This window comes from Cervus elaphus, chromosome 15, assembly GCF_910594005.1.
Source record: "Cervus elaphus chromosome 15, mCerEla1.1, whole genome shotgun sequence".
Classification (NCBI taxonomy): Eukaryota; Metazoa; Chordata; class Mammalia; order Artiodactyla; family Cervidae; genus Cervus; species Cervus elaphus.
Window position 1 is genome coordinate 66,964,234 of NC_057829.1, and position 20,235 is coordinate 66,984,468.

At 37.1% G+C, this 20,235-nt stretch overlaps 2 protein-coding genes across 2 annotated transcripts in view; one reads left to right on the forward strand and one right to left on the reverse strand.

The window, feature by feature from the left end:
* Positions 1-5,337: 5,337 nt before the first annotated feature.
* On the forward strand, positions 5,338-6,638 carry LOC122708956 (transcription initiation factor TFIID subunit 9-like). The gene has a single exon (XM_043925827.1). It carries the CDS (start codon positions 5,710-5,712, stop codon positions 6,505-6,507), a length of 798 nt encoding a protein of 265 aa, XP_043781762.1. The 5' UTR covers positions 5,338-5,709; the 3' UTR covers positions 6,508-6,638.
* Positions 6,639-7,283: 645 nt separating this feature from the next.
* The window catches only part of PCGF6 (polycomb group ring finger 6), a 28,065-nt gene continuing 15,113 nt past the window's right edge, over positions 7,284-20,235 (reverse strand). The window contains exons 8-10 of the mRNA XM_043925826.1: positions 17,947-18,045; positions 11,796-11,882; positions 7,284-8,542 (exon numbers count right to left, since the gene is read on the reverse strand). Coding sequence (XP_043781761.1) covers positions 8,486-8,542; positions 11,796-11,882; positions 17,947-18,045 — 243 coding nt within the window. The 3' untranslated portion in view covers positions 7,284-8,485. The remainder of the gene's footprint in view (positions 8,543-11,795; positions 11,883-17,946; positions 18,046-20,235) is intronic.

Sequence of the window (20,235 nt, forward strand, 5' to 3'; positions counted from 1 at the left end):
CTCTGCCCCAGAAACCCTTGGCAACATTGAGTCCCAAAGGCAAACTGGTACACATTGCAGATTTCCTGAGCCTACTGCCTTCCTGCACTGCAGTGAGGTGGTGGCAGCCCAAAACTGGGTCTGGGCCCATCCAACCATGAGCCTCTGCATGCTCCTGCTAAAAATTATAGAGAAGTGGATGCTATTTACCTATTTTTTTTAAAAGGAGCTTTAAAAATATTTTTGTAAAGGAATTCTATAGCTCAGTATCAAAGAGCTGGAATTAAGGGGCTGTTACAGAGGGGCCCATTCCTCAAGAGGTAATAAATCCAAGACCATACCACCACTCATGGATCTAAAGGCAAACATGAGATAGTTTTTTTTAATGTATTTAAAATCCATTAGAACAGAAAGCACATTGGCAGTTGCTAGGTCTGGAAAAGAGGGGTATAGAAGTGGGGCTTTATTGTGGAATGATGGAAATGTTTTGGAACTAGATACAGACAGTGACTGCACAACACTGCAAATGTACTAAATGCCACTGAACTATTCACTTTAAAATAATTAATTTTATGTCATCTAAATTCACCTCAATTTTAAGAATTCACTGATAGAGAATTTATGAGTCTATCAGAAAAATAATTATGATGTCTGCCATACCTTCTGCTCCAGCTGAGACCATTATGTACAGCCACCTGGGTCAACCCAGTAGAAGGAATTCCATTTGGACAACATTAAGCCAGATCTAATAAGAGTAGTATTGATTTCAAAACAGAGCCTGGAGAAAAAGCCAGAAATCTCCCTGGATGTAAATGAAAGAAAGAATAGCTAGAAATGTTGCTTGCTTATGAGTAGTTATCACTGATTTCCAGCTAATTTTATTTTTATTATCATATCATCAGAAATCTGTAAGTTCCTTAAAAACATCCAAATTTTAAGAACACATTTTGTTTCTTAGAACCAAATAAATTTATATACCTGAAAGCACAGTGCTAATTTAAAATGGAAATAACTGAAGGGAGCTTTGCAAACACAGTTCCTATGTGAAATTTTATTTTTCTTTCTAGACAGTACATTACTGGCTTTGCTGCGTGTTCAGATTTAAATGTACAGGTTAGTTGCTGTCATCATGCCTTTTGCTATTTTCAAATATCTCACATGGCTATGCCATTTGCAAATGGAGTGAGTGCTCCTGAATCCAGTCAAACAAAGGGCTGTTTTTATTATATTACCAACCCTTGCTGCATACACTTAAATGGAGAAAAGAATGGTTACTATGTGGATCAAAAGGCTGCTCTCCTCCTCTATCGATCTCTTAGAAGTTGATTGGATTGCCCTCATGTTTTATGCTATTTCACAAGCTTACTAGGTGGGGGTGGGAACTAGCTAAAATTTATCAATTCTTCCTTAAAATCCCTTGAAACACACACACACATACACACCCCAAGATTATAATAAAACAGAGTGAGTCATACCACAGATATTTAAAGAATTATGTTTCTACAGTGCTTCAATGATTCTGAATAAAACAAAACAGAGAGCACTCAGGCTACAAAGAAAATGAAGACTGATCCTGGAAGGGTCTCCAGGCTTGCTTCCTCATTGATTAATTACTGTAGATCACCACATGGCTACCCTCTTCCCTGATGAGACAAGTGGTCTGAGACTTTTCATTCCAGTTTTATCACATTCTCCTAGGGGTTAGAGAATGCTCAGCAGACTGTAACCAAAATCATTAGTATAAGGGCTGGAGTTTTAGAATATAATCAGTAGCAGTCTGGTTAATTGCTGATTATTACACAGGACAAAAAAGCAGCTCTTTCCTTAGAAGTGCTTATTAAAACAAACTTAACTCAGGTTTGTCTGCTATGCCATATGTGTGAATAAATGAGAGGGGTAACTTCCATTCCTCATGATTTCCGGGCATGCATAAGAATTTATACATGACATATAGAATTCCTGATGTCCTTTAGGACTAGACAATCTTCTATCTTAAGTCAGACATAACCTCAGCAAAAGGAACCTGTCTCTGGCAACTGAAGTTGTCTGTCCATGGCCTAACCTAGTCTGTAAAGTAGAAACAGCAAAGTTAAGATTAGAACTAAGATGAAAGCAGAATTCAGGTCCAGCTCCAGGGCCTGTATCTCTACACTTGGTCTGGTCATTAATAGAAGGAAGTGAATATAGAAAATATACAGGACAGAAAATGGGGAGGGGGGTACATGGTTTAACTTTGATCTTTTAATATTAACAGGCCTAATTATTCATTGGAAACTAATTCAGCAAAGTAATCTAAGAAGTGACTACCAAGGGACCATAACTGAATTTGAAAACAGACTATATGCCAACCACTATTCTGAGTGCTTAACACATTCATTAATTATTGTAACAAGTCTTTGAGTTAGGTACCACTGTCCCAATTTACTGATATGGAAACTAAAGCTCAGAGAAATTATATAAAAGTTCAAGATCACACAGCTTGCAAATAGCAAAGCTGGAGGTCAAATCTGTGAGTCTGGGCTTCAAAATTCATGTCCTTAACCAATGTGAAATACTGCCTCTAGGCCTACTGGGGGGGAAAAAGTCTGTTCCTGGCAAACATCTTCACTTTCTGATTTAAAATGTTCAACCAGCTTTTCTTTGGGAAAAACATTTTCTTAGAAACATTAGAAGAAAAAAACTTTTCTCACTTAAAAGAAAAAATAGTATCAGTATAATAACCTGTGTCAAACCACTCAGTCATGTCCGACTCTTTGCAACCCCATGGACTATAGACTGCCAGGCTCCTCTGTCCATGGGGATCCTCCATGCAAGAATACTGGAGTGGGTTGCTATGCCCTCCTCCATGCAAACTTACCAAACTAGGGATCAAACCCAGGTCTCCCACATTGCCTGTGGATTCTTTTAACATCTGAGCCACCTAGGAAGCCTTGTAAAACCACAGGTACCATCAAAATGAAACAAATATGCAGTAAAGATCAAACCATAATATCCATTCTATGTAAATAAATACTTGTCAAGCTTTCTGAAGATCAATATGGCATTTCATTTATGCATTGACTATTAATCTCAATAAACAATAAAAATTTAGATATCATCTGTCCAGTTTTGAAGAGAGGCCAATAATCAAACTCACATACACAACAATATTATTGAAAAAGGTTAAAAATGAGGACCTACCCTTTGTCCATGATCTACTGAAGACAGCAAAAATGAACATTCAGAGTCAGCTTGATTATTCTCTATTAACAGAGCCTTCTAAGATAACAAAATACACCAGAGAGGTTGCCAACTATTAGAACTTGAAAAGGAAAAAATAACTTTTTTTTAAATTAGTCACATATACATCTAATAAGAAATTATGATCTGGTCATCCTACAAGAATATTCACCTAGGATCAAATCACCAAGATTATACTTTGCATAGGCTGAACAGGAAAAGTAAACTGGCCAGTGGCATCACTTCCAAGAATTCAAAGCCACAGTTGCTGTAGAGGGGTCGCTGTGTGAGTGTGTGCAAGAAGTCTGAATCCAGAGGAGAGATTATCAGGAACTAGATAAGAATGTATCTGACTCAATCAGGAGGGAAGGGCAGTGCAGTAGAAGCGGAGGGGAAGCTCAGTGAAGCCCAAGGTCAGAGGAAATGATGACACCAGAGAGAAAAGACTGGGGTGGCATTTAGGGAGGAACTGAGAAACCTGCCAAGCTCACATTCTGTCTGACTACTATTGTCACAAATTAGCCCCCTGGATATCTTTGCTTAGAGAGGGCTTAAGCGAAAACAGAGAACCTACCAGCTGTGCCAAAGAAATCTTTCTCTAGCCATTGAATCTAGACTCTGGAATCTGTACTTCATATAGTCTTATTTGTGCAGATTTGAGGATTTAGTTTTGTTTCTGCTTTTGTTCCTAGCAAAAATCCCTCTTGAAACAGTCAGGCTAACCCAAGGCAACAAGACAGTGCATTTGTCTTGTTTTTGCTCGTGCTTTTTCCTCATCTTAAGTCTTTGACCCTCTGGTTATTTGAAGACAGCTACCATATATGGCCTCTCACCACTAAATTTTTGCTTCTCCAAGACAGAAGCAATTGGTCAATGCTTGCTCTTGTTTCCTGAGTCTCTCCTTGTGAGTGTTCCCTATCCCACTGCCTTCCCGTCTGTCAATATTTCTAAGGTATGCTGCACAGAACTGGATAAAAGATGCATTGGAGATTAGAAGTATTAACTCCCTTGATCTGAAACTGTATTTCTACTGATGTACCCAAGGTCACATTGCCTTTGCAAGTACCGATTTTTAAACCAGTCAATCAGTGTTTTTACTTAGTTTACTGTCAAACAGTAAACAGTAAACTAACAGTAGTAACAACAGGCCAAATAAAAATAACCAGATAAAATTCATTCTTTGGGTTTCCTGGAGGTCAAGTTCAAGAGGGAGGGAAAAAAGAAGGGGTGGAACTCTTTGTGACTAACATAGTATTTACTAGTATCTGCCTTTGGTAAAATTCTGAGATGTGAGTAATCCATAGACTGCAAATTCCTTAAAGGCAGACTACCTTCCTCTAATTTTAATTTTGTTGTCCACACAAGTGATATTCTTTTGACTTATTGCAGAAATATTTATCAAATAATTACATTTAATGTTGTTGTTCAGTCGCTCTGTCGTGTCCAACTCAGTGCGACCTCATGGACTACAGCCCATCAGGCTTCTGTCCTTCACCACCTCCCGGAGCTTGCTCAAACTCGTGTCCGTTGAATCAGTGATGCCATCCAACCATTTTGTCCTCTGTCGTCCCCTTCTCCTTCTGCCTTCAATTTTTCCCAGCATCAATGTCTTTTCCAATGAGTCGGAAAAGGTGGCCAAAGAACTGGGGCTTCAGCTTCAGCATCAGTCCTTCCAATGAATATTCAGGGTTGATTTCCTTTAGGATTGACTGGTTTGATCTCCTTTTAGTCCAAGAGACTCTCGGGAGTCTTCTCCAACACCACAGTTCGAAAGTATCAATTCTCTGGCGCTCAGCCTTCTTTACGGTCCAACTCCTACATTCACAAATGACTACTGGAAAAATCATAGCTTTGACAACATGGACCTTTAATTAATTACATATAATACTCTGCTTTAAAAAATAAGTGTCTCCCCATGCTCCTATAAACCATTATTTCTGAGCCCTTGGAATAACCTTAGTACGCCTGAGAACTTGGTCACACCAGATAGTGTATGCTGACAATGTGATTTATGGTGAATGCCTATTTTTATGTACCTGGGACATGCCATATCAGGTTGTCCACTGGGAGGCTGCTGGGATATCAAGGCTGCGCGCCTATGTGACTGAATTCCAATAAAAACTCTGGATTCGGCCTGACTCGAAGCGCCGGCCCGACCGGTGGCGGTACCTCGGACCCTGCGATGGAAGCGTGTCCTCGAGGGCCGGGTAACCAACTGTGGGTGACGAGGCGGCGGAGGTGGGTCTCGAGCGCCCCTCCAGGCCTCGAGTACCCCGAGCTGCTGGCGCTCGCCGCTGCCCGCCCCTGCCAGCCCCTCCCAGGAGTGTGTAGAGCGCGTGTGCAGAGGCGTGCGGAGCCAGCGCAGCGAGGACCATGTTGCTTCCGAACATCCTGCTCACTGGTACACCAGGGGTTGGAAAAACTACGTTAGGCAAAGAACTTGCATCAAGATCAGGACTGAAATACATTAATGTGGGTGATTTAGCTCGAGAAGTTTGATCACCGGATATCATGGAGTCTGGCAAGATGGCTTCTCCCAAGAGCATGCCGAAAGATGCACAGATGATGGCACAAATCCTGAAGGATATGGGGATTACAGAATATGAACCAAGAGTTATAAATCAGATGTTGGAGTTTGTCTTCCGATATGTGACCACAATTCTAGATGATGCAAAAATTTATTCAAGTCATGCTAAGAAAGCTACTATTGATGCAGATGATGTGCGATTGGCAATCCAATGTCGTGCTGACCAGTCTTTTACCTCTCCTCCCCCAAGAGACTTTTTATTAGATATTGCAAGGCAAAGAAATCAAACCCCTTTGCCATTGATCAAGCCATACTCAGGTCCTAGATTGCCACCTGATAGGTATTGCTTGACTGCTCCAAATTATAGACTTAAGTCTTTACAAAAAAAGGCGTCTACTTCTGCAGGAAGAATAACAGTTCCACGGTTAAGTGTTGGCTCAGTTACTAGCAGACCAAGTACTCCCACGCTTGGCACACCAACCCCACAAGCCATGTCCGTCTCAACTAAAGTAGGGACTCCAGTGTCCCTCGCAGGGCAAAGGTTCACAGTACAGATGCCCACTTCACAATCCCCAGCTGTAAAAGCGTCAATTCCTGCAACATCAGCAGTTCAGAATGTTCTAATTAATCCGTCATTAATTGGGTCCAAAAATATTCTTATTACTACTAACATGGTCTCATCACAAAATACTGCCAATGAAGCATCAAATGCATTAAAAAGAAAACGTGATGATGATGACGACGATGACGATGATGATGACGATGACTATGATAATTTGTAATCTAGCCTTGAAGCATGTAACATGTATACTTGGTTTTGAATCTATTGTACTGAGATTAAACATGCATGCTAGATGTTTCCATGTTGTGTTCTAGAAAAAATAGTATTTAATGAGTAAATATGTTTACCATACTTTTCGATTGAGCTGTTGTGTTGGATTTTCTTTAATAGGATTAGTAATGGTTTCTCGTCAGCCTTTAAGTGTAAAAAATAAAGTTGCAATTCGTGTTTAAAAAAAAAAAAAAAACTCTGGATTCTAGGGCTCAGGTGAGCTTCCCTGGTTAGCAACACTTCACATATCATGTTGGGAAAAGTAAACACTCTCCTTGCATCTCCAATGGAAGAGGACAAATGGAAGCTTGTGACTGGTTTCTCCTGGACTCTACCCTATACATTTTTTCCTGCTGCTCATTTTAATCTGTATCCTTTTATAGTAACAAGCTATAACCAAGGGCATAATAACTTTTTGGGTCCCATGAGTCCTTCTTGTGAACTATTAAACCTGAGAATGGTCTTGGAGATCCCCAACACATATGTTAACACCAGGTAAGAACAAAAATAGTAAGTAATTTGTGCAAGAGACATTTACGCGAGGCAATGAACTCCATAGCTGTTACTTTGTCCACTGTCAAATAAAGGCATCTGGTATAACCAGGGAACGTAAAGATGTTTATAAAATATTTATTTGATGGCACAGTTTAACTTTGCTTTGGATGTCTTGTTCCTTAAAGAGTTTTAGTTATTTTTAAAAAATCCTCAATAAACACAAGCATTTCAAAATAGGTTAAAATAAAATTTTATTAAAAAATTGTATTAAATGTTAGAAGAAATTTATACAGAATTCATAAATTCTTTATAAAACAATCACCAATCTTCCTCCAATTATAATTGCTTTTATGCAGATTCAGAAATTTTACAGTGAAATAAGGTCTACAAAATATTTCTTTTAAAGCATCACAATGCTAATTTTAGGCAAAATAATCTTTAAAATGGAAATTTTTGCATGCAACTGAGTGAGCTCTCAAACACCCGTATTCTTTATCACAGCAACAAATGGGAAAATGAACATTAAACTGACTTACTGAGGAAACAATGAACAAGTATTCTGTAAACCTTAAATTCACTCAAATTTTTAAATTACTTTCAAAAGCAGTACCATTACAAGGTACTGACAATCATACTATGTACTCAAAATTAATGTTAATCAAACTAACAATCAAAAAAATGTTGCAAAGAGGCACCCCTTGCTGTAAGGTATGTTAAATGTGCCTTCATTACACTGAAGACCTAAACCCTACAAGGGACAGCCTCCTCCACACACAAAAAATTATAATTCATCCCTTTTAGAAGTGGATAACATCTCTTTAGTAGTGTTGCTGGTTTGAAAAAAAAAAAGACATAAGTTCAAAATATGACGGCAACATACAAAAGTGGCCCATAGTTTTGGTCTTTGTCTGAGAGGTACATTCTGTAATTTAACAAAGTCTGGTTTTAAATTTTCAGTTCAAAAGCACACTCCTTTTCCAATTGGATGACTGCCCAACTGATGCCATTCCAAAGAGCAGAATCCCAATCACCAACTTGAAAGGGGTATGGCTCAATGAAGACAAAAACAGTGACTGATTTACCTCAAAGATTAGGAAACAAAATCTATATCAAAGTATCTGAAATCATAAAAAGTAAATGCTTTAAAAAATTTCCCCCTGAGCTATGGATGCTTTTTATATAGTCACTTACCAGACAGACTTTTTACTAAACAGATCTTTCACTAAACAGACGCATTCTATCATTCCAAGTTATACTTAAAAATCCTATGATTTATAAGACTCCTATGATTCTTGGTGCTGAAAATAGATAAGTTACATCCCAAACAGCACAAAATGATAGCAATTACATGTTTCATGGAAATCTTTGGTGAGAATGCAATCCTGCAGAAGCCTCCTTATTTTGTTCACCCACTCCTAATAATCTTACAATCTTCAAGTAATTTTCAAAGGAGAAACCACAAGTCCATAATGAAGAACCAGCAGACCATCCTGAAAAAAAAAAGTGTTCTGCAGTTACTTGAAAACCACTTACATATATGACCAAGTCAAAGATAGTTTATTTTTCATAACCCAACACTAATGTGAAATTCTTTGATTTAAAGAGAATAAAGGTCCAAGATAAAGAAACTTGCTAATCTACTCACCTCATAACCAAACACTCCCTGCTAGTGTGCCTTTTTAATGACTCTTAGAAGAAAATCCTGAAACTACCAGTATCCACAGTTTGTCAAGGTTGTTTATGGCTAAACAGTTCTCCAAAAAGAACTAAAACTTTTCCTTTTGCAGATTGCTTAATATATCACCCAACTTCGGATTTCTCTAAGAAAGACTCAATTATCATAGAGTATCATGGGTCTGCTAGGAAATAAAACATTTATTTCCCATATAAATGCAGCTTACAACTAAAATAAGTGAGAAAACTTCAGAACTCTTACCCATTTAATACATGATACATTTTACTTCCTCCTTGAAGAATGTTCAGTACAATTCACCCTTTCTTTGATACCCAGAGTCATCCTTATGAACTGTAACTGTACTGAGCTATATAACACAGTGATGTCCTTTGGGGTTGTTGGGAAACTTAACACTAAATGACTCCAGATACATTGTTTATGAGTCTCTCTATGTCTCCTTTCTTGATATCAGGTCTTGATTCTTTGTGCTCTCGCCAAAGCTGCACCCAGCAAGCAACCTACCTTTTTAAGGTGCTATTTGTAATCTACTATGAAGGAAATGGCAACCCACTCCAGTATTCTTGCCTGGAAAACCCCACGGATGGACTCACAAAGAGTCGGACATGACTGAGTGACTTCACTTTATGAACTGAAAAACTAGCTTAAAAAGAAGACTCATTGAGAAAGTATGCCATGGGCAATGGGCCTACTTTGAGCAACATTTAGCGGGAGTGGTGGCATACATGCCTTGCATTTCCAACCCTGCTCTAGCTATCACCCTTTCTTTCTTCTTTATTAAGCTTTTTCATGGCTCTACTTCCTCATTTCTCATTCACTATTCAACTCACTGCAATCTGGCTTCTGTTACTGGCAACTCTAGTGAAAACTCATCAGAATTCTAGAAAGGGGTTCACAAATTCAAATACCCACAAAAGCCAGAGAAGTACCATAAATGAATATGTGAGTCAGGTAAGTAGTCAAATAGGGTATGTTGAGACCAATGGTAAATCATAGCAGACGCTTAGCTAAAGGAATTTAAACTCAAAAAATATTTAAAACACAGAATAAGCCAAATAAAGTATAATCAATCCCACACCATGTTTGGCCTACAGATCATCAGATCTCTTCTAGACTAATTTGTCTAATCAAAGTAAATGAATTTGTATTCTAACACACACAGAAGGATCCTATTAACACATTTACATGAATACAAATTACATTTTACAGAATATCAATTTTTTGCATATAGTTATGTTTCAGAATTACAAGCTGTTTAAAATCTCAAAACAACTTCAATACATGTATAAAATTACATTTTATGAAATGAGATAATCTTTATAATTCAAATTTATATCTATATTTATTATGTTTATATTCTGATAAATATACAGGAATATATAAATATTATTTATATTTTATATTTAGATGTCTCCATTCATGGTCTTCTTAAACAATCGAACCAGAGTAAATCCGCTAAAAGATAAATCAGATTATGTCTCTTCTGTCCTTGGCTCAAATCTCTCCAATCTATAGTTTCCCACCTCATTCAATTAAAATCCAAAGTTCATACTACAGCCTATAAAGTCCTGCATGGTTTTATTCTAACTATCAGATCTGAGCTCCTCCCACTCTCTCCCTCACTTGCTACATCCTAGCTTTCCCACTGCAAAGACGTATTATTCATTTAGCTAAGAGGTCCTGAGATTACATGACACTTACATAGTTATCAATGAGGACTTTAATTAAAAATATTCTTTAAATTGAAGTCATACTTTCTACCCACTCCATTGACTTTGGGATTTTATGCCTAGCTTTTTATATTTCTAATCAAGCTTAACTTTAAAAAAGACAATATTTTCTAAGATTTCTGAAGTCTGATTTTATAAAAATCTTAGGAAATGTCTTGTTTATACCTCTAAGTATGCTTTACTTAGCCAACAATTTTACTTTTGTATTTTATGAAGATCTTTTGAATTATTTGTTACTAAAATGTGAACAATTAGTACAGTGCTATATTTCTAAAAGCATGTAAGAATAATCAAATAATTACCCAAATAAATATTCAGCTACCCCTTCATTAAGACCCTAAGCTTTAAGTTCAACTTTTTCAACAGGTGAACCTTGATTCTACCGCTAACTAACCAAGTGATCTTGGGCAAGGTACTTAATCTCCATACACCAGTCATCTCTTGGATTCCCCAATGGATTTCAGAACTAGAGGGCAAAATTCCAAAAGAAACTGGATTTTTGTCTTCATTAAAATCATAGGTCTTATCTTGCTTTCATTTATCCTTATTAGATTTCACACTATACTTCCCACTCATATTATAGGCTACTTAAAACACCGTAACAGTTACCATGGCTTCTCATCAACTGAGCTAGGAATGGTATGTGAAATCTCTACAGACTAATGAGTATCTGCAAATTTTTCTTAAAGACACGTACTTGCAGATACATTTGCCCAGCAGTCTTCAAAGCTCTACTGCAGAATGGGACAGAGAAGAAAAAAAGGCTCTAGAGTCAAACTGCCTGGGGTTTGAGCCTGGCTCACACACTCACTGACTGTGGATAAGTCACAGGTCCTTTCTGTACCTTACCTGTGCGTGCTCAGTCACTTCAGTCACGTCCGACCCTGTGCTACCCTATGGACCGCAGCCCACCAGACTCCTCTGTCCATGGGGTTCTCCAGGCAAAAATACTGGAGTGGGTTGCCATGCCCTCCTCCAGGGGATCTTCCCAACCCAGGGATCAAACCCAGGTCTCCCGCATTGCAGGCAAATTCTTCACCGTCTGAGCTCCAAGGAAATTCATCTTACCTGTACCTTTCCTTATCTTTAAAACTGGGGATAAAAGAATACCTATCTCATAAAACTATGATGAGTAAGAGAGCTCATCATTACAAATCATTTAGAAAAGTTACCTGACACGCAGTAAGCATCCAGTAAACATTAGCTTTATTATAGTCCAGGTAATTTTAATTATAGAATGTTTATTAAAACCCTGATAACATGGAACACTCCTCTTTCATTAAATAACTTACCCGTTGGGCATAAATATGGTAGACCTACCTGCATTGCTGCATCACCTATTGCACGTCGAATTTCCCTTAGAGTTTGATACCGTTCTAACAAATGATCACCACAGATGATGTCTACCTACAGGCAAATAAGAGTATAAGTTTGCTTTCCTGCTTCAAAAAACCATATTAAAAAAGAGGAAGATCAACGTAATTATTTTTAGACTAGACTTTGCTATTTTTATTTATTTATTTATTTTTTATTTTGGCCATGGCATGTGGGCTCTTAGTTCACCAATCAGGGATTGAACCCATATCCCCTGCACTGGAAGCACAGAGTCTTAACCACTAGACTGCCAGGGAGGTTCTGACTTAACTATTTTAGATTGATTAATGCTCTTACAAAAGAGTTTATTTACAAATAAAATGGAATGAGCATAGAGGACATGGCACAACACAGAACACAGCAGATATTCCAAATAGTTTCCTTGAATCTCTCAGAACAAGTTAAATCATACTTGATATGTTCAGCATAAGATGGCACAGAAAATTACATTTTTAAACAGTTCCATGACACAGTGATTAAGGGCTTATAATGCTTCAAAAGGCAAACTTTAGTTGTTTGAACGATTTTCTTATTAAGGAATATCTCATTTTCCAACAATGAAAAGTCTAACACTGATATAAAGTACACAATAAGGCATTGTGTTTTATGGGCAGAACAATCTTAACAAGGTCTTTTCAGCCTTTTCAGTAATGTCAAAGCTCTAAGATAAATCTACTTTTATACTGAATGCTCTAGACAGGACAATATGGTTGTACAGTCATATACTATATTGTATATGATTCCAGTATATTCACTTGCTAGAAACAGAAATGAAGTCCTTATATACTCTTTTACTGAGTACTCCTTTTCCACTGCTTCAAAATGGGAACAGGTCCTCAACATCTTATTAACACATACCACTTAAGAGACTCCGTCTCCTAAGACTCCTATTTAGCTTATGGCACGAGATTCTTCCCTGCTCCAAACCACAGTATCACCTCTTAACTCCTATTTTTCCTTTTCCTTTCCTCTCAAATGCAATCAGCTACACATGCAATCTCACATGCAAAAAGCTACAGGTGTAGCTTCTTTCTTCTTTCTTCATAATACCTTTTACATTCATATCATTTTTTCAAGTGCTGCCTTCAGGCTTAAACCACTGAAATCATCTCCTAACCAGATTCCTAACTTCAAATTCTGTTTACTCTAAAAAATCCTACACAATGCCAACATGTTAATCCCTCTAAAACCTTTAGCATGCTTGGGTAAGAATAAAAAAGCACCTGCATTTAACTGAGCAGCCACTATGCACAGCATAATTACATTTATTTATTTTACATATGTTATCTCATATCATTTTCACATTCCTGTGAGTTAGGTATTGTAATTCCCACTTTGCAGATAGGGATGCTAAGAAGTAAAGACATTAAATTTTCCTAAAATCACAAAGCCAGTAAGCAGCAAAGTTCAGATCTGAACCCAGGTCTATTTCCAGGTCTATCTTTCTCCAAAAATCAGTGCATGTCGGGGATTGGCAAACTTTCTATAAAGGGCTAGATAATAAATATTTTAGGCTTGTAGGCCACAAGATCACTGTTACATGTGCTCAATTCTATCACTGTAATATAAAAGCAGCCACAGAATGGCTGTTAAAATAAAACACTGTTTATAAAAGGATGGCAGGCTAGATTTGGCCTGTGGGTCAGTTTGTCAAGCCCTGTGCTCTCTCACAATGAATAACCTCCAATTAGTAACAACTCCTGTTTTATGCTTACCAGTTTTAAAGTTGGTAGAGCAATATCTGTTTGCAAAGGACTTGAAGGCAGTAACAGCTGATGATGTGCACAGAACTTAGATCCAAGAAAAATTACAGAACTTAGAAACTAACATTATGTTTTTACTAAGTATCCACCAGTCCAGAGACCACCACTCTTAGTGGGCTTCACCATATGGTATACATTTATGACTTGGTTACTACAAATTTTCAACTTCATCCCAAGAGGTTAGCCAGTTACTAACAGTTTGATGCACATGGTCCTAGATGCTACGTGTGCATGCAGGGATTTTATTTTTATAGAAATGGGATCATGTCACATATTTTGTTCTACATATTCTTAAAACATACACACACACAAACACCAAAACCTTAATATACCACAGACATCTTTTGGAACACATAGTTAACTCTCTGACTTTAATAACTGCACAGTGTTCCATTTTATGAAATATATCATAAATTATAAATCCGTTCTCCTCAGAAACATTTAAACTGCTTCTCACTTTACCTGTTGATTACCTTAGTTCATTCAAACAGAGTCACGTCTGTGAGGATGTCACAAATATGACCCAAATTATTTGATAATTTGGTGGAAGGCTCAGCATATTCACGGTTATGATTTACTACAGCAACACAGCAAGGATATAGTCAGATCATCAGCAAGGTAGAAAGATACAGGGAGAGTCTGCAGAAATCCATGCACAGGCTTTCTTTGCTCTTCCCTCCCAGTCCAGGAAGCAATACTCCCACAGTACTCTTTTCTCTAGCAGTAGAAATGCAGCCAATTTGTGCGGTGTCTCTGCCAGGGAAGCCCACTCAAGGCTCAGAGTTTAGGGTTTTTACTGAGGTTTGGTCATGCTGGCATTCTCTGCCTAGCAACTACCAAATTCCAGACTCCCAGAAGCAAAGCAGGTATTCACTGTTTGTTCAGTCCAGGCACAGGGAAACATGCAATAGTTAGGTAAGTTTTTATATTAGTGCAGGGAACTTTTTACAAGCCAGCTCCCTAGATGCTAGGCAAGGGCCAACCTTGTAAGCCAGCCCTTCTACAGACAGCAGCCTCGGGTCTACTTTGTTAACTCCTTTCGGCATAATCTTTCTAACCTCTGGAGTATTAAGTCTTAGACAGGAAGGATAACGACAGTATTTCTGAATCTCAGAGCAGAAATCAGAATGTGAAGATAGTCTTAAGGGAAAAAAAAAGTCCTTAACTTTTTAAAAGCAAGATCACACTAAAGCTTCCAAGACAGAATTTTTCACTGAATGAGCCAGTGCCACACTCATCCCTCTTTGTTCATATATACTCTTTTCTTTGATAGAAAGTTCTTTTCTTTATCTGGCCAAGAAAAAAAAAAAAATCCATTCTGCAAATCCTTTGACAAATTCAGAGCTAAATCATTCACTCTGTGCTCCTGTTGCACTCATCATAGCCTATTGTCATTTTACATCTTTCCCACACAATTCTGAGTTGCCTGACAGCATGAATTTTCTGTCTCATGTCTGTACTGGATGCCAAGCACATAGATTGCTCAATTTAATGTTAACAGATAGTAAATGAATGGTAGGGATATACCATATGACAGATTGGAACCTCCGTAAGATAAATGATTTGGAAACAATTCAGTGGTATGGTTAAGGGTTAAGGTAATATACTAAATAAATAATAATAAAAAGGAACTTATCAGGACGTCCCTGGTGGTCCAGTGACTAAGAATCCCCCTGCCAATGCAGGGGACACAGGTTCTATCCCTGGTCCAGGAAGATCCCACATACCTGAGGCAACTAAGCCTGTGCACAGCCTCAATTACTGAGCCCGTGTGTCACAATTACTGAGTCCATGTGCCTAAAGCCCATGCTCTGCAACAAGAGAAGCCACCACAGTGAGAAGCCCGAGCACTGCAAGGAAGAGCAGCCCCTGCTTAGGGCAGCTGGAGAACGTTTGTGCACAGCAACAAAGACCCAGCACAGCCAAAAAGTAAAGTAAATACATAAATCTTAAGGAAAAAAAACCTATCTTACAAGATGGAATTCAAAATTTACTACTACATTTTTTACATGGAAAATATTTAGTGATAAATGTGATAAGCATTTTATAAAACCAAAAATAAGATCAAATGATGTGATGTACAAAGGAATATCTCACAAGAGTTGGTTTAAAAAAAACAAACATGAAAAACAAGAAGATACAGTAAGACATGAATAAATTCAAAATACCACTAAGTCAATCATGATAATTCAAAGACACTGGGGTCTCTATATGAAAAAAAATCCACTCAGATAATTACTGATTTCTGGTTTGAATTAACTTAAATCTCTTAAGAACACGTGATCTATGTATTTTTTTATCTTTCAGAACTATCTTCCTTTTTTATTTTTATCTGCCACAAATAAATAATATCTTTAAAGGTATTTTATCATTTAACAATCCCTTAGTAATCATTCATTCCTGCTAGTAAATAACCATTCATGAAGGTCACATATCTGTAAACAAAGCATACATTTTCTATTTGGAACTAAATGGTTTTAAAGAAGGTCAGCACAGAAGACTCAAGTGACTGGGTTGATCAAGAATTGTTTAATGGTTAACTATTTTGTCTAATGGTTAACTATTAACCATTGGTGTGCTCAGTCCATGGGGTCTCAAAGAATTGGACATGACTGAGTGACTAAACTGAACTGAATGGTTAATTAGCTCAATGTTTCATTCATATTAGAATTAACTCTTGTTTATTTTCTCTTGGATTTAGAAAGCTTCAACAATTTTAGTCACAAATGGGTCTGCATAATTATCTGTTCTATTATTTTAACATTTTGGTGAGATAGTAATTTATGAATGTTACCAGCTATATAGTACCTGAATTAGAAAAAAATATTTACCTAGAGAACCAAGAGCTGAGAGAGAAAATTAAAGACTGAAACAAATTTCAAAGTGTTAAAAGCCTTGAATTCTATGAAATGAGGAAAAAAATAAACCCACATTTTTATACAATAGAGTCAATTTAGAGTTTTGGCAACCAAATTTCTTAAAACACCAAATGTGAAATTTATCAATGGCTCCAATCAATATCTAGCCACAGAGGAAGTAATCTATACCCTAAAGAAAGCCTCTTGGGTGCCACTTCTTATTCTGTATAATCAGGTGCAACTCTTCTGATTTCTGCTGTTAGAAATAATAGACTATTATCGGGTCACTCACAATTCTTTGTTCAGGAGTCTGTAAACAGCTATTTATTTCTCACCAAAAGACTAAGAATAAAGGAAATAAATAAGTCATTTCCAGTTTTCAGCTACCATGAGATATAGCTAGCATTATGTCAAAGTCAGTAAGGGAAGTCACATCTAACTGCATTTAATATATATTTGGAGGAAGGCACAGCAACCCACTCCAGTATTTTTGCCGGGAGAATCTCTACGGACTGAGGAGCCTGGCGGGCTACAGTCCATGGGGTTGCAAAGAGTTGGACACGACTGAACAATATATATTTAGTACCAACAGATATTGATACTGAAAGCATAGCAAAATTTCAGCTAGTTTTAAAATATTTACTAACTTAATCTATAATAAGTAGATATTTTAGAAAAAAGTTATTCTGTGAAATTTTACACATGATGAAGAATAACAAAAAATCCCTTTTAAATTTGACTAATGAAAGAGCAAAACTATATAAATGTGCATTTTCACTGGCCCACATTAGTAAACTATGAGTATATTTACACTTTATATTCAATAATACATGGTGTTTGAGATTTTCATCTTACAAAAGAAAGTATTATACAACTACAATGGAAGATCTTTTTCAATCCTTAGAAAAATAAGAGTCTATACTAGATAGATATTTCACTTTTCTAGGTGTCCTGAGCTAGATACTGATACAAGGATGGCCTCTGAAGAGACTGAATGGATAGAAAAGTATACTTTTGCTCTACTATCAAAAAGAAAAAAGCTGGAGCTGAGGCTCTAGAAGCTGTTTAATCATTCTCATATCCTCAACTTTTCTTTTGACACCCAGAGATGGTAATCAATGGCAGCAAGAGACAGCCAGTAAGTCAAATATGATTAAAATTTGGGGGTAGGGATCGCTGTGTGCCAATATTCAATTACTACTTACAATATTTACAATGTCATAAAACAAAAGCCACTGCATGAAATCCTGGAGACAGTTCCTTCTTCAATATGCTAAGGGTAATCTCACAACTTCCCCTGTCTTTTAATATTTATTTTTATTTGGCTGTGCCAGGTCTTAGTTGCAGCATGTGGGATCTAGTTCCCAGACCAAGGACTGAACCCAGGCCTTCTGCATTGAGAGTGTGAAGTCCCAGCCACTGGACCACCAGGGAAGTCAGTCCCTTCCCCTGACTTCTTATATACACATACTCTACCTGACAAGCTGGATCAAGACCCATTTTTCTTCTGAGGAATTTTTCTACATGTCCAATAGTTGCTTCTCCTGAAACTCGGACAAACTTCTTTTCCAATGGCTACAAAAGTAAACAAACAAACCAATTTCAGGTGAAAAATACATAAAATGCACAAACCTTAAAACACATTTTATAGCAAAGATGATTCAAAAGATTTACAAAAGAAAGTTTGAGTTAATTTATCTATCCCATACAAAAAAAGAATTTTTGTTTAGCTTCTCCTCTCTAAAAAGTGTCAATTCCTGGAAGGTCTGGAAGAAAGACCGCAGAGAAAGGCACAGCCTACTCAACCTGCTGATGAACCTGCAGAAAAGGCTGATGAACCAATGGAACATTAAACAACAAACCAGTCTATATATGTATTGTCATACATGTAAGAATGCAGGAGCACATACTGATGACAATAATTTATACTTTGAACCAAAAGATGCAGAATGGTGGGATAGAATGGTATGTTTTAGGAATCAGTTCAGATGTGAGTTTTTCCTAAGCTGCCACCAAAACCATATAATTGGGTTCATTTTTCTTTAAGATGGTCTCTATAATCATTTTCTAGAAAGTATAGTTCTCTCTACTAATGTTTTTATATGAAGAACATAGTGTCTTTGTGGTTTTAACGACAACTGTGAAATAAAATTGTTTCACCTGCTGAAAAAAAAAAAAGTCAACAATTTTTTTAATAGAAAGGCTTTAAAACTTAGAGCAAAATTTATTGCAGTGAATACCCAAGATTCAATGTCTAAAAGAACGTAGCCTCCTTAACAAAAAAACTGCAAGAAAAAAAAAACCAACCAAAGAGTAGGAGGAATCCATAGACTAAAAAAGATATAAGGCCTATAAATAAGAGATATCAACCAATTACAATATATGGATTTTATTTGGATCCCAATTTTAAAAAATCTATAAAACTTTCATAGGAAATTTAAATAGCATGTGGATATTTGATTAGGAATTACTGTTAATTTTTAAAACTATAGCATCATTATTATATTTTTATAAAAAGTCCTCATCTTTCAGAAATAAACTGAATTATTTACTGATAAAATGATAGTCTTGGATTTGCTTGAAGATTATATAGGAGAAGTGATAAAGGTAAAGATGAATTGAGATTGGCCCTGATTTTATAATTATTGACATTAAGTAATACACGTACACAGGCATTCATTTTACTATCATCTACTTTGTATGAGTTTGAAATTTTCTTGCAGTAGTGGAAAATAAAAAGATTAACATCTAAACATAAATGGCTGGAATCTGATCCAATGGTCTAAGGTGATGGGTAGAGAGACCATAGGGTTTTAAAGTAGAAACAAACTGAATGCTTATCTTGCTATTCTCTCTCTGAGGCAATTAAAAAGATATTACTATTTTTTTTCCATTTATTTTTATTAGTTGGAGGCTAATTACTTTACAATATTGTAGTGGTTTTTGCCATACATTGACATGAATCAGCCATGGATTTACATGTGTTCCCCATCCCAATTCCCCCTCCCACCTCCCTCTCCACCCAATCCCTCTGGGTCTTCCCAGTGCACCAGCCCCGAGCACTTGTCTCATGCACAAAAGGATATTACTATTAACAAAAATGAAAAGCTGGGATAATAAGAACTAAAAGGCATCTTTTAGGAAAACATAAAGTATTTTTCTAGAACTAGCAAAAAAGGAATCCTAGAATTGTTACCAAAAGGACTCAGGCAGGTTAAGCACGTATTTGTCCCATGTAACAGCACTCAGCTCTCTTCTCTGTAATTTGGTTTCTTAAGAAATTTCCTAACGATAGCCTTATCCCTAAATACCATAGTACAACAGATAGCATATTAAGTGCAAATATTCCAGAGGCAGACTGCCTGGGTTTAAACCTTGGTTTTGTAATTTTCTAGCTGCAAGTCTTTGGACAACTTGCTAAAGCTTTCTGTGTCTCCATTTCCCCATTTGTAAAGTAGAAATACTAGCAGCACCTACCTCACAGAATTATCATGAGGAAAGGGTGTTTAAAAAGTAAGTGTATGTGTGTGTGTGTGTGTGTGTGTGTTGGTTGCTCAGCTGTGTCCGACTCTTTTTGAGCCCGTGGACTGTAGCCTACCAGGCTCCCCAGTCCATGGAATTCCTTAGGCAAGAATACTGAAGTGGGTCGCCAATTCCTCCTCCAGAGGATCTTTCTGACCCAGGGATTGAACCTAGGTCTCCTGTATTGCAGGTGGATTCTTTATAGTCTGAGCCACCAGAGAAGCTCTAATATATGTAAATAAC

What these genes read in the sequence shown, in the direction of transcription:
- LOC122708956 (XM_043925827.1), top strand. Translation starts at nt 5,710, where the DNA reads ATGGAGTCTGGCAAGATGGCTTCTCCCAAGAGCATGCCGAAAGATGCA.